Source organism: Mustela erminea, chromosome 11 (genome assembly GCF_009829155.1).
Source record: "Mustela erminea isolate mMusErm1 chromosome 11, mMusErm1.Pri, whole genome shotgun sequence".
Classification (NCBI taxonomy): Eukaryota; Metazoa; Chordata; class Mammalia; order Carnivora; family Mustelidae; genus Mustela; species Mustela erminea.
The window spans coordinates 27,976,747-27,989,421 of NC_045624.1; the positions used below are offsets into that span (position 1 = coordinate 27,976,747).

The window sequence follows — 12,675 nt, forward strand, 5'->3', positions numbered from 1 at the left end:
GGTAAATTTAGGGGTTTTTTAAAATCAAATCTCCACATTCCATGTTCTTTTATGATCAAATCTCAGCCTTTATTTTCTGTATTCATTTCCTATTGTGACTGTGACAAATTACCAAAAACAAGACAAATTTATTGTCTTACATTTGTGGAGGTCAGAAGTCCAAAAGGAATCTCAGTAAGCTGAAATCAAGATGTTGGCAGAGTGGAGTTCCTTTCCAGAGGATCTAAGGGAGAATGAAATTTATTTTTACCTTTTTTTTTTTTTTAAAGATTTTATTTATTTGACAGAGAGAGAGTACATGTAGGCAGAGAGGCAGGCAGAGAGAAAGAGGAGGAAGCAGGCTCCCTGCTGAGCAGAGAGCCCGATGTGGGACTCGATCCCAGGACCCTGGGATCATGACCTGAGCTAAAGGCAGTGGCTTAACCCACTGAGCCACCCAGGTACCCTATTTTTACCTTTTTAGCTTTTTTTTTTTTAAAAAGATTTTATTTATTTATTTGACAGACAGAGATCACAAGAAGGCAGAGAGGCAGGCAGAGAGAGAGAGAGGGAAGCAGGCTCGCTGCTGAGCCAAGAGCTGGATGTGGGGCTCCATCCCAGGACCCTGGGGATCATGACCTGAGCCGAAGGAGAGGCTTTAACCCACTGAGCCACCCAGGCGCCCCTTACCTTTTTAGCTTTTAGAGACTCCTTGTATTCCTTGGTTCATGGCCCCTTCCCATGTCCAAAGCCATCATTAGCCAACTGAGCGTTTCTCACAACTCATGGCTCTCACACCCACTCTTCTACCTTCCTCCTCCCTAATAACTCTGGTCATTGTATTGGGTCCACCCGGATATCCTAGGACTATCTTCCTATTTTAAGGTTGGCTAATTAGCGATCTGAATTCCACCAGCTACCTCAATTTTCTTTTGCCATTTAAGGTAATCTATTCATAGTTTCCGGAGATTAGGTATGTAGAGACATCTTTGGGAAACTTACTCTACCTATCACAGTAATTTTTGGAAAGATGGGAGTTTTAATAAATTTTTATAGACTGGCCACATGTAATTGGCATGCAAAATCTGGCCTACAAAATTATTACTACCATCATTTTCTGTTATCGAATTTGGTAAGCCTTTTTCTCTTTTCACCTCAGTGAAATATCAATTTTAGGTTTGCATTTTTATTTCTAACTTCTCTGAGCATCTATCTATCCAGTCAGCCAACCAACAAATACTTGATAAGTGTCTACTCTAGGATATGAAGAGGAGTCATGGTGAAAAAGGCTTAATTGAAGATACTGACTTACATTAACCTAGAAGCCACGAATGAGATACTTGAAGACAGAATAGCTCCTGGCTTCAGGGAGCATAGTCTCCTAAATGCATTCTAAGAGCATCATAAAATGGTCCATTATGAAATAGAGATGTCAGCAAAGTTTTAGGAATAATTTATACACTTTGGTTTTTCTTTTCCGTACGCTCTCCGCAGCCACCATCATGCAAATGACAAGGTTTTTAATCTCTATCTTTTAACAAGTTAATGTCAGGAGAAAGTACTGACTCTAGATAATATTTTTTTCTTTTACTGTTTTACTTGAAAAGGGCTATATAGTTAAATTTTTTTAAAAAGTACTATATAGAAGGAAGGAGTTGAATGGTACTCTGTCAAACCAACTGCACATTAGGTAAGGAGTTGGGAGTTTGGTTCAGTTCCGTATTATAAATTCCAGGATTCTTTCCAACTTTGAAAATAAAGGAAACTGGATTTAGCCTACGGACAATGAAGTTGACGGAAGACTTAATGCTAATCTTTCGGTACACAAAAGAGCATTGTGTTAGTGAGAGTGAGCAGGTGTTCTTTGTTTCAACTAAGTGGGACAGGAAGCCCTGATATTAAATCGAAGGGGAAATAATTTAGACAAAGCAGCCTCAGGTGTATTAAAACACTGGAAATTGTTACTAAGGATGTAGATTTCTCTCAGAAAAATCTTTTGATTTATCTTCTCACACTTAAAATACAGAGGCTCTGATATTGGGGAAAATATATCTTAGTTATTAACATGTGCTAAATACAAATTTATTGAAAGCAAGTAAATTCAGTTAGTCTGTCTCTCAAGGTCATAGCTCTCAGGAAGGCACTTGGTACTTGAAAAGTTCACGTTTAAACCTTAGCTAAAGTATAAAAGCTTAGTCATTGCCAATCTTAGCTAAAGTGTAAAGTCTCCAGCATTTGAAGGAAGAAGATAAAAAAAAAGTCAGCTGAACCCAGAAAGTCAAGGTCTGAACCCAGAAAGTCAAGGTCTGTCATAGAGATAGCTCTACTTATCTGAGATGTTCCTTTACATGTGCCCTTAAAGAACTCTGTGTCTCAAGGACATCTGATTATCAGCAAAAAGGATTTTAATCACAAATTGAAACAGGATTCTAGCTAATAGCATTTTTACTCTCTGTTTTAAGGATGTATTTTTAAGTCCAGTTCATCTCTCAGTTGGATGCTAGGACGCCTCCCCACTCTTCGGCTCCTGGATGTATACAGCCGGGTGACACGGGATTATTCTCCATTCAGGGGTATAAAAATTTTATTGTCGGTCCCTGGCTGAAAAGCATCTTTTAATTATTTGTTAAGGGATAACCTATAAACTCCTTAGCAAAACACGCTGCTTCACAGCCTATCCCCAGTCTTCCTTTCTGCTGTCATCTGTCAGTACCACTTCCTATCTCCTTACCCTCTGCACCCTCCCTGGCTTTCTTGCCCCTACCTTTGCGAACAGTGCTCTTCTAGGCAAAGTGATCTTGCCCAACTTGCCCTATCTTGATCACCTAAGAGTTAAAGGAAGTGCTTTCCTCTTCCTCAGATAGATTTTTGTTCTTATAACTATCACAGTCTGGCCTCACATAACTTGCTGAGATCTTGAGTGGTTTCTCTGTTAAATCAAGCAATACCCTTTCCGTGTATACCGTGCTTATTTTCTCTTTTGCCATTTGGTACTGTTGGCCATTTCCTTCTCCCTGAAACACTGTCTACCTTGAACACAGCACATCACATTCTGCTTTTTCTGCCTCTTTGGCCTCTAGTCTCAATTATAGAGTTCTCTGCCTAATTCTCAAAAGTTAGTGTTTCACATTCTTTTCCGAAAAGTATTGTTGACTATATTCCCTATGCTGTACTTTTATTTCTGGCACTTATTTTATAACTGGAGGTTTGTACCTCTTAATCCCCATCACTTTTTTGGCCTGTATCCCTATCCACCACCCCTTGGCAACCACCAGTTCTCTGTATTTGAGGGTCTGGTTTTTTTCTGTTCTTTGTTCTTTTTTTTTTTAGATTCCACATGTAAGTAAAGTCATAAGGAATTTATCTTCCTCTAACTTATTTCATTAAACATAATTGCTTTTAGGTGCACCCATGTTGTTTGAATGGCAAGCTCTTGTTCTTTTTTATGACTGAGTAATATTCCATTATGTATTTATATTGCATCTTTCTCTATCATCTGTTGATGGACCCTGGGGTTGCTTTCATATCCTGGCTATTGTAAATAATGCAGCGAGAAATACAGGGATAAGTATATCTTCTTGGATTAGTGTTTTTGTTTTCTTTGGATAAATACCCAGTAGTGGAATTACTAGATCATATGATAGTTCTATTTTTCTTTTTTTATGAAGAACTGCCAGTCTTCTTTTCCACAGTGGTTGTACCTGTTTACATTCACAGTGCATGAAGGTGCCCTTTTCTCCACCTCCTTAGCAACACTTATGTTGTATCTTTTTGAGCTTAGTTATTCTGGCAGGTGTGAGATGATATCTCATTGTGGTTTTGATTTGCATTTCCCTCATAATTAGTGATGTTGAGGATCTTTTCATCTGTCTGTTGGTGTTCTTATATGTTGAGGAGATAGAGAATTGATGTGGCAGAAGATCTGATGAGCATTTGTATTGATTGAAGTCCTTATGGGGGCAAGCAATAGTAGCTGACTGGGGGTAGGTTCTGGGAACAAAAAAAAAAAGATCTGGCCAATTAAGCTTGGGGAAGGGCTTGAGAACTAAAGATAGTAGTTAAGAATATTAGCATAGCTTTGTGTGCCTTTTTCTAGAGGGCCACTCTTTTTTTTTTTTTTTTAAGATTTTATTTATTTATTTATTTGACAGACAGAGATCACAAGTAGGCAGAGAGGCAGGCAGAGGAGAGAGAGGAGGAAGCAGGCTCCCTGCCAAGCAGAGAGTCCAATCTGAGGCTCGATCCCAGGACCCTGAGATCATGACCTGAGCTGAAGGCAGAGGCTTAACCCACTGAGCCACCCAGGTGCCCCTAGAGTGCCACTCTTAAGGTGACTCAGTGCCAACAGCCTCATTTCTATGCCTCAACTTCTTCCCCATGTCTTGCCTTGTAATTCTTACGTGTTCTTTGAGACTCCCAAATGGAATAATTTCCCTATGCATTTCTTCCAGAATTGGTGGTTGTACCCCTCTTTGAGCTAGAATTGTATCAAGTATGTATCTCTATCTTAAGACTAAAATGCAAGTATTGTGGTCACATACATTTTTTCTTCCTCTAGACAAACAAATATTTATAGAAAAGGGCAATGAATTGCTTGCCTAGCCCCAGGGCTTATCTGGCTCCCCTAGTTCTGGATTTTTCCTCCCTTAGTTTTTACATTTTTCAGACCTTTATTGAAATCACTTGGAAATTTAGAAGGCCTTAAATATATAGGTCACAACATTAAACTAATGTGAAATGTGCACAAATGCACATGGCTTGAACTTTAATATTTTAATAGAAGAACAGTATAGGGGTGTCAGCTTGTGTTCAGATCCCATGAACCTCATATTACTCTAAACATGATGTATGTATATGTGTGTGTATTATATATAATACACACACACACACATATATAAAACACTTCATTCTTAAGGGGGTTTTTTTGTATATTAAATTTGACAGAATTTTAAACAAAGCCTAAAAAAAAGTTGTGTTTTTCATTACACCTCAGCAAAGATGGCAAGTAATGTTGACATTTTATTATGAAGAAGATAGGTTGGTTTTATATCTAAGGTTAAAAAAAAAAAAAAGATAAAGAATCATAAAATGTGTCCTGCTAAGTGACAAGACATTTAAAATGTTAGTGACAAAAATAAACTAGAAGAAGCAGAAATATGTACAGAAAGTTCAGAGAAATGAATAGCAAAGAATAGGCAACTTTGCTAAATAATAGAAGAATCTAAATATTTTGCACAGAGCTATAATTAATTTAGATGTAAACCTGGAACATAGCAGTATCCTTAGTTAATTTTTATATCTGTTAAATATTTTAATTCCTGTGCCAAGTTCTAGTCAAGTACAACTGCCATTCTTAAAATTTTTAAGCACTTAGCTGTGAAAAAAGACCTATGATGCCAAACTCTGTTAATATACTACTTAGGTTACTACTAAATGCTGCAACAAACATTTCACTTGTTCAAAAGAGTAACACCTGTCTAACAGTTCCCATTGGGTGTTCCTGATAGATGGGGTAGATTTCCTCCATTTGGTGATTCAGGGCTGTAGTTTCTTCCATTTTATTTTATGGCTTTCATTTCCTAAGCATAGGAGTTCTCTGCATTTGGCTAGCAGATGAGCAAAAAGGGATGAAGGCATACCTATATCTTCATTATTTTTGCCCAAAGTGGCGCTTACCACTTCTCTTCATGTTCCATTGGCTAGAACTGTCATGTATCCCTACTTGGATGTAAGAGGAGCTAGAAAATACAATCTCTGCCTTACTTACTGACTGATTCTAGCAACAGCTCTATGCTAGTGAAAGCACGAATCCCAGTAAACAGAAGATCAGCTCTAGTTTGCCCTGTAGCCAAATATGAGAATAGTTGTGTTACCCTTCCTCCTACACGTAGAACACATTCACTTCAACTCAAGGGACTCCACCGGAAGTCTCCTCCAGGCCAGAATCCAGCATCTCCAATAGGTCCAGCCCTGGCTCTTTCTACAGCCTGGTGACCTATGAACTAAAATTCATGTTAACTACTTACTACTCCACCTGCCCTCCCCACCCTGCCCTAGCAGCAATCCACTCTACAGCAGTGGAACAGACACAGGAGAGCTACAACCAAGTAGCCCATTTGGGGAAAAGGGGGGAAAAAAAAAGGTAAAATGGAAAATACCTAGGAATAATTGTCCAGGGACAAGACTGAAATCCTGTCCTGGCAGTGTTCAGGATCTCTTGATTAGACCCTTGTTCTACTTCTGAAAAAGAACTCCTTTGTCCTTTATTTCTCCTGGCCCTTTGGCCTCTACTCATAGGGAGCTGTGGCTTATCTGTTACCATCTGTGGCACCATCATGTGGATGACCATGACCACTTCACGGATGTGCGATTTGGGGACCTGGAACCCTGTTTACAGTCATTGTTAAGACTAAGTTCAGGGTTTATCCATCAGTACAGTTCTTTTAGAAACAATGTATTTCATAGGTATGAACCTCCATTTGTTACATGCCTCAGTGTTTGTCTGGAGAAGCAGACAATTCTAATACTAGGTCTTTTAAAAGGAGGAAATGTAACCCAGGGGATCAGCTTCACATGTGATAGAACAGAGCCACTAAAGAACTGACAGTGCAGAAACCCAGAGACTGACAGAATCAGAAAACCTTGGCCCGTCGCAGGGATAGAAGGGCAGCAAGAGGAAGTAAGATCATCAGAGTATCTGAGCTCTTCGCTCTGGTAAGAAAAAACTCTGAGCTCCCTGAGGGATCTGAACCATCCGTAGTTTTCATCTTGGAGTGTCCCACATAATAGGCCCTCAAAGGTTTAAATGAACAGAGATAAGCAGTAAATCCTTCCACTGACTTCACTTAGAAGTACCCATTAGGAAACTGAAATGCGGCAGGAATGATGATATTCAATAGTGAGATGATCCTTAGTTTGTGGATCAGATGCTATTACTTGTTTTGGGACCTTATTCAGTAACCTGTCATCAGCATTTAAAGAATGAGAAAATTGTCCAATGTCTTCATTTAAGTATTCTCATCTGTATAAGACTTGGAGTTTGGAACAGTACCAATTTTGTGTAAACATAGAAGAATTAAAAAAGGATAAAGTCTGTAGGTGGTTCATGCCAAAATAAATTTGGGGAAGGGGTAGGGAGAACAAGAAAAAGCTTCTCCGAATTGTTAGGGAAATGGCAGCTCTAGCTTCAGAGGGAGGATATACAGCTCTTCATCTTTGTTTTTTCATTATTTTATTTTATTTATTTATTTATTTATTTATTTATTTATTGGCATCATCCTCTAAGTTGATAATGACATTGTTTTGTCTACTGGTGTGAGCCAAAAATTATCACTTGTTTTTAACTGTCATTTAAGAAAGAATCTATAAAATATTTCATTGGCTATTTTAGCTGTCACAAGGGATTAATTCTATAATAACACTTTTTAAAATATCACAAATGCCATTTTATCTATTACTGGATGTGCCTTTATATGCTTAAGTGTATAGACATGCTGGATTCAACTCAGCTGTGGCTTTTAGGATAGGCTTGAGGAAAGGCTCAAAATAGCAGTTGCATTTAACAAGTTGGAAGTTGAGAATAGTTTAAGAAGCTTTTATGACTGCTGTCTTTCCTAGAGAGAAAAGGAGCTTTGCTTCAAAATTTCTCTGTGACTAGTTCCACTTATACATGGAAATGAAGAGTTTTGTTTTTTGGCAAAGCGTGCCGAATTCAGTTGCCGTGTTTTGTTTTTCAGAATATTTTAGCATACCTGAGCATGTTTATAATTCTTTTATTTACACAGAAATTTCAAGTTTGTTTACTTTTCACACTGCTATAAAATAAGAGCAGCTTAAAATACACACCTCCTTTCATATCTTTATTCTTCAAAATATAGTCCTCCCACTTAAAAATATCAAGGCTTGGATACAGGCCATGTCTAAATAATGTTATGACTGACTAAAGAGGGGAAATACATCATTTTATGTACCGACAAACCTCAGGGATGCTGTGAGTTTAGTTCCAGAGTTCTGCAATAAAATGGATATCCTGAAAAAGTGAGTCAAATGATTTTTTTTGGTTTCTCATTGCATCTAAAAGTTATATTTACACTATACTGTAATCTTCTATGTGTGTGATAACATTGTCTTTAAAAAGTACATAACCTTCATTAAAAAATACTTACTGCTAAAAATGCTAACCAACATCTGAGCTTTCAGGAAATTGTCATCTTTTCGCTGGTGGAGGATCTTGCCGTGATGTCGATGGTTACTGACTGACCAGGGTGGCGCTTCCTGAAGGTTCGGTCGGCCATGGTACCTTCTTAAATTAAGACCGCACAAAGTTTGCTGTTATCGATCGGCTATTCCTTTAACGAATGATTTCCCTAGCCTGGGATGCTGTCATTTGCTAGCATTTTACAAACGGTAGAACTTCCTTCAGAATTAGTTTCAGTCCTCTCAAACCCTGCCACTGCTTTACCAACTAAGTCTGTGTAATACTCTAAATCCTTGTTGTGAATTCAGTCTCCACAGCATCTTCAGCAGGAGGAATTTCCATCTCAAACCACTTCCATCACTCGCCCACAAGAAGTACCTCCTTACCTGCTAATGGGTTACCAGGAGACTGCAGCCATTTGTTGTGTCACTTGAACACAACAAGTAAAAACAAAGATCAAGAGCTGTATAATCACCCCTGAAACTAGAGCTGCCATTTCCCTAGCAATTCTGGGAAGCTTTTTCTTGTTCTCCCTACCACATCCTTTTTCCCTCCAAATTTATTTTGGCATGAGTGACCTACAGACTTTATCCCTTTTTAACTCTTTCTTCTATGTTTACACAAAAATTGGTACTGTTCCAAACTCCAAAAGTCTTATACAGATGAGAATACTTAAATGAAGACATTGGACAATTTTCTCATTCTTTAAATGCTGATGACAGGTTACTGAATAAGGTCCCAAAACAAGTAATAGCATCTGATCCACAAACTAAGGATCATCTCACTATTGAATATCATCATTCCTGCCACATTTTAGTTTCCTAATGGGTACTTCTAAGTGAAGTCAGTGGAAGGATTTACAGTGGCAGGATAATTAATTGGTCTAAGTCCAATATTGTTGTATCTCAAGGAACAATTGCTCAATAACATCTTTAGGTTCTACATCTGGTTCTCTTGCTGTTTGCACCACATCTGCAGTACTTCCTCCACTGAAGTCTTGAAATCTCCCAACATCATCCAGGAGAATTGGAATCAGCTGCTTCCAGATTCCTGCTACCGTGGATACTTTGACTTCCCATGAATCATAAATGTTCTTAATGGCATCTAGAATGGTGAATCCTTTCCAAAAGCTTTTCTCTTTGCCTTGCCCCAATCCATCAGAGTCATCATTCTCTATGGCAGCTTTAGCCTTACAAAATGTGCTTCCTGCATTAGACTTTAAAGTGAAAATCACTCCTCGATCCATGGGCTGCAGGACGGTTGCTGTGTTAGCAAGGATGGAAAGGACACTAATCTCATTGTCCATCTCCATTAGAGCTCTTGGGTGACCAGGTGCATTGCCACTAAGCAGTAAACTTTCCAAAAGGAATCTTTTTTCTGAGCAGTAGGTCTCAACAGTGAACTTAAAATAGCCAGTAATCCGTGTTGTAAACAGATGTGCTGTTATCAAGGCTTTGTTATTCCAGGTATAGAGCTCAAGCAGAGCAGATTTAGTATCATTCTTGGAATTTTTGGAAGGGTAGGTATTTTTGGAAGGGTAGGTAAATGAGCTTTAGCTTCAATTTAAAGTCAGCAGCTACATCAGCCCCTAATAAGAGGGAGTTCACCTGTCCCTTTGATGCTTTAAAGCCAGTAATTGACTTCTCCTCTCTAGCTATGAAAGTCCAAGATGACCTCTTCTTCCAACATAAGACTGTTTAGAATGCATTGAAAATGTGTTGTTTAGTGTTGCCACTTCTATTACTCAGATCTTCAAATAACTTGTTGGGGCTTCTACATCAGCACTAACTGCTTCACCTTGTACTTCTATGTTATGGAGACGACTTCTTTCCTTAACCCCCCGTGAAACAACTCTGCTAGCTTCAGACTTTCCTTCTGTAGCTTCTTTGCCTCTCTTAGCCATCAGAGAATTGAAGAAAGTTAGGGTCTTGCTATGAATTAGGCTCTGGCTTTGGGGAATGCTGTGGCTTATTTGATCTTCTTTCCCAACCAGTAAAACTTTCTCTATATTAGCAATAAAGCTGTTTTGTTTTTTATCACTTATGCATGCACTAGATTACACTTTTAATTTCCTTCAAGAACTTTTCCTTGATGATGACAACTTAGCCCAAGAGACCTAGCCTTCAGCCTGTCTTGGCTTCTGACATGCCTTCCTCACTAAGCCTAGTGATTTCTAGTTTTTTATTTAAAGTGAGACGTGTGACTCCTCCTTTAACTTGAACACTCAGAGGCTGTTGTAAGGTTATTACCTTAATTTCAATATTGTTTTGTCTCAGGGAACAGGGAGACTCAAGAAGAGGGAGGGATACAGCGTAATAATCAATTGGTAAAGCAGTCAGAAAGCACATTTATAAACACACATTAAAGTTTGCTGTCCTACCGGTACATGATTAGTGAAGCCCCAAAACAATTAGAGTAGTAACATCATAGTTTTTCACTGGTCACAGATCACTATAACAAATTGAATAATAACGTTAAAATTTGGGGCACCTGGGTGGCTCAGAGGGTTAAGCCTTTGCCTTCGGCTCAGGTCATGGTCCCAGGGTCCTGGGATCGAGCCCCACACCGGGCTCTCTACTCAGCTGGGAGCCTGCTTCCCCAACCCCCCACCTGTATCTCTGCCTGCTTGTGATCTCTCTCTCTCTCTCTGTGTCAAATAAATAAATAAAATCTTAAAAAAAAAAAAAAAGTAAAAATTTGAAACATTTTGAGAATTACCAAAAGGTGACAGAGATGCAAGGTAAGCAGATGCTGTTGGCGAAACGGCACCAGGAGGCCTACTCAGGCAGGGTCCCACAGTCCTTCAATATGTAAAATGCAGGCTCTGTGAAGAACAATGAAGTGACGTGTAGTAAGATGAGGTATGCTTGTCTATGGCATGTAATATCTGAAGAGTAAGCTTTTCTTCTGTGTTGGCTTTGTGAAGCTGTAGAGTCGAGTCGAGTTATGAAATAATCATTTGGTAATTTGGAAGTTTTGCTAAAAAATAATTACTTTGTTTCTGTCCTAATATTATCTTCATGGTTTTGAAAACATGTCATCAGGGGAAAAAAAAAATCCTTTGGTATTGATCTAAGGCAGAAAATGTGCTAGGATATCAGTCTTCTCCATCACTAATTGAGTTGATTTCCTTTCATACTGTTTCACAATGAAAATATTAAAACAGGAGTTCTATTTTTGCTGCCTAAAATAATTGGTTTTACTTTTTTAAACATGCTATCTATCATTTCAGAAAATATTTCTTTCTGAACTTTTGTCCCAAGGAGTTTAGAATAGCTTGAAATTATAGGTGTCTAACAAGTATTTCACAACTGTCGATTCAACTGTAGCCTCTGCGCTCTTACCTCATTATGAAGTGACACAGGAAGAAAACTCATTACGTGATAATATGAAAACACATAGTTGTCAAAAAGATAAATGAGTCTGTATTGAAAACCCATCTGTTGTGGTGGGAGTCAAATGGTTTAGACACATCTGGGCACGATACCTTCTTTTTACACAGGAAAACATAGAAAAGATTTCCGTTCCGATCATTAGACACTAGATTGTGCACTTAATTTTTTTTTTTTTTTGGTCTCTTACAGGTGATATTATACCCAACTTCTAATAGCTCCAAGTCAGCGGAGTTTCACCGAATGGTAGTTCCAAAAAATAGCCAGGACTCTGACTTAAAAATCAAATTAGCAGTGCGAATGGATAAACCAGCACATATGAAACATAGTGGGTAAGTGTGGACTTGACATCTTTTTCTCCTGAATTACTGAGTTTAATTTCAGTGTATCCCTTTTGTCCATTTACTGACAGAGCCAGTATATCATGGAATTTTCCCCCAAAATGACATTTATGGGACAACTTACTATTTTAAACTCCCAGACAGCTTTATATCTAAACACATGGGTATTTAGTTAAAATAACGGTGTCCATGCTAACATAATGTCGGTGATCGATCCCAGTGGGATTCTACCCCATTTATATCGATGAAGAGTCGTGATAGCTGGAAAGCTCTAAAAGATATTTTCCAAAATATAATGATGGTTGAAACAAGCATAGCATTCAGGTCTCTGGAAATGGTTACACTTACATATTAAAGCTAAAATGTCATTCAGATCTAACTCAGGAGGCTGTGAAAAGTTTTGTCAGGGAGGATTGTAGTGTCCATGCAGTGTGTGAGTGGAAAGCCACATCGACAATGGAGGAGCCGACGCTGGGGGGGAAGCCGGACCACAGGGCCTGTCGGCGGGGAACTACCATGGGCCGGGGTCAGCCCTCATCTCAGCGAGGGCTCTTGTTCCCTTGTAGTTGGTGACGTAACAAGTCTGAACTCTTCAAGACAATAAAATGAGTTTGGTTTTTTTTAAAAAAAAGAAAAAAACAAAAACCCGGGGTCTTTCTCAGATTAACGCTGTAGGACTCACTGCAGTCAAACCCCAGCACAGGGCTGTGAGGAACATGACCTTTTTTCACAGTGGAGAGAAGCACTTCTGAAGTGGCTCCCTCTG

The 12,675-nt window shown here is 38.8% G+C and overlaps 1 protein-coding gene across 21 annotated transcripts in view; it reads left to right on the forward strand.

Annotated features, from left to right (window-relative positions):
* CADPS2 (calcium dependent secretion activator 2) overlaps positions 1–12,675 on the forward strand; it is a 535,725-nt gene that overhangs the window by 292,512 nt on the left and 230,538 nt on the right. For all 21 annotated transcript variants that reach the window (XM_032305737.1, XM_032305741.1, XM_032305748.1 and 18 more), the window contains exon 8: positions 11,761–11,900. In XM_032305737.1, the coding sequence (XP_032161628.1) occupies positions 11,761–11,900 (140 nt within the window). The remainder of the gene's footprint in view (positions 1–11,760; positions 11,901–12,675) is intronic.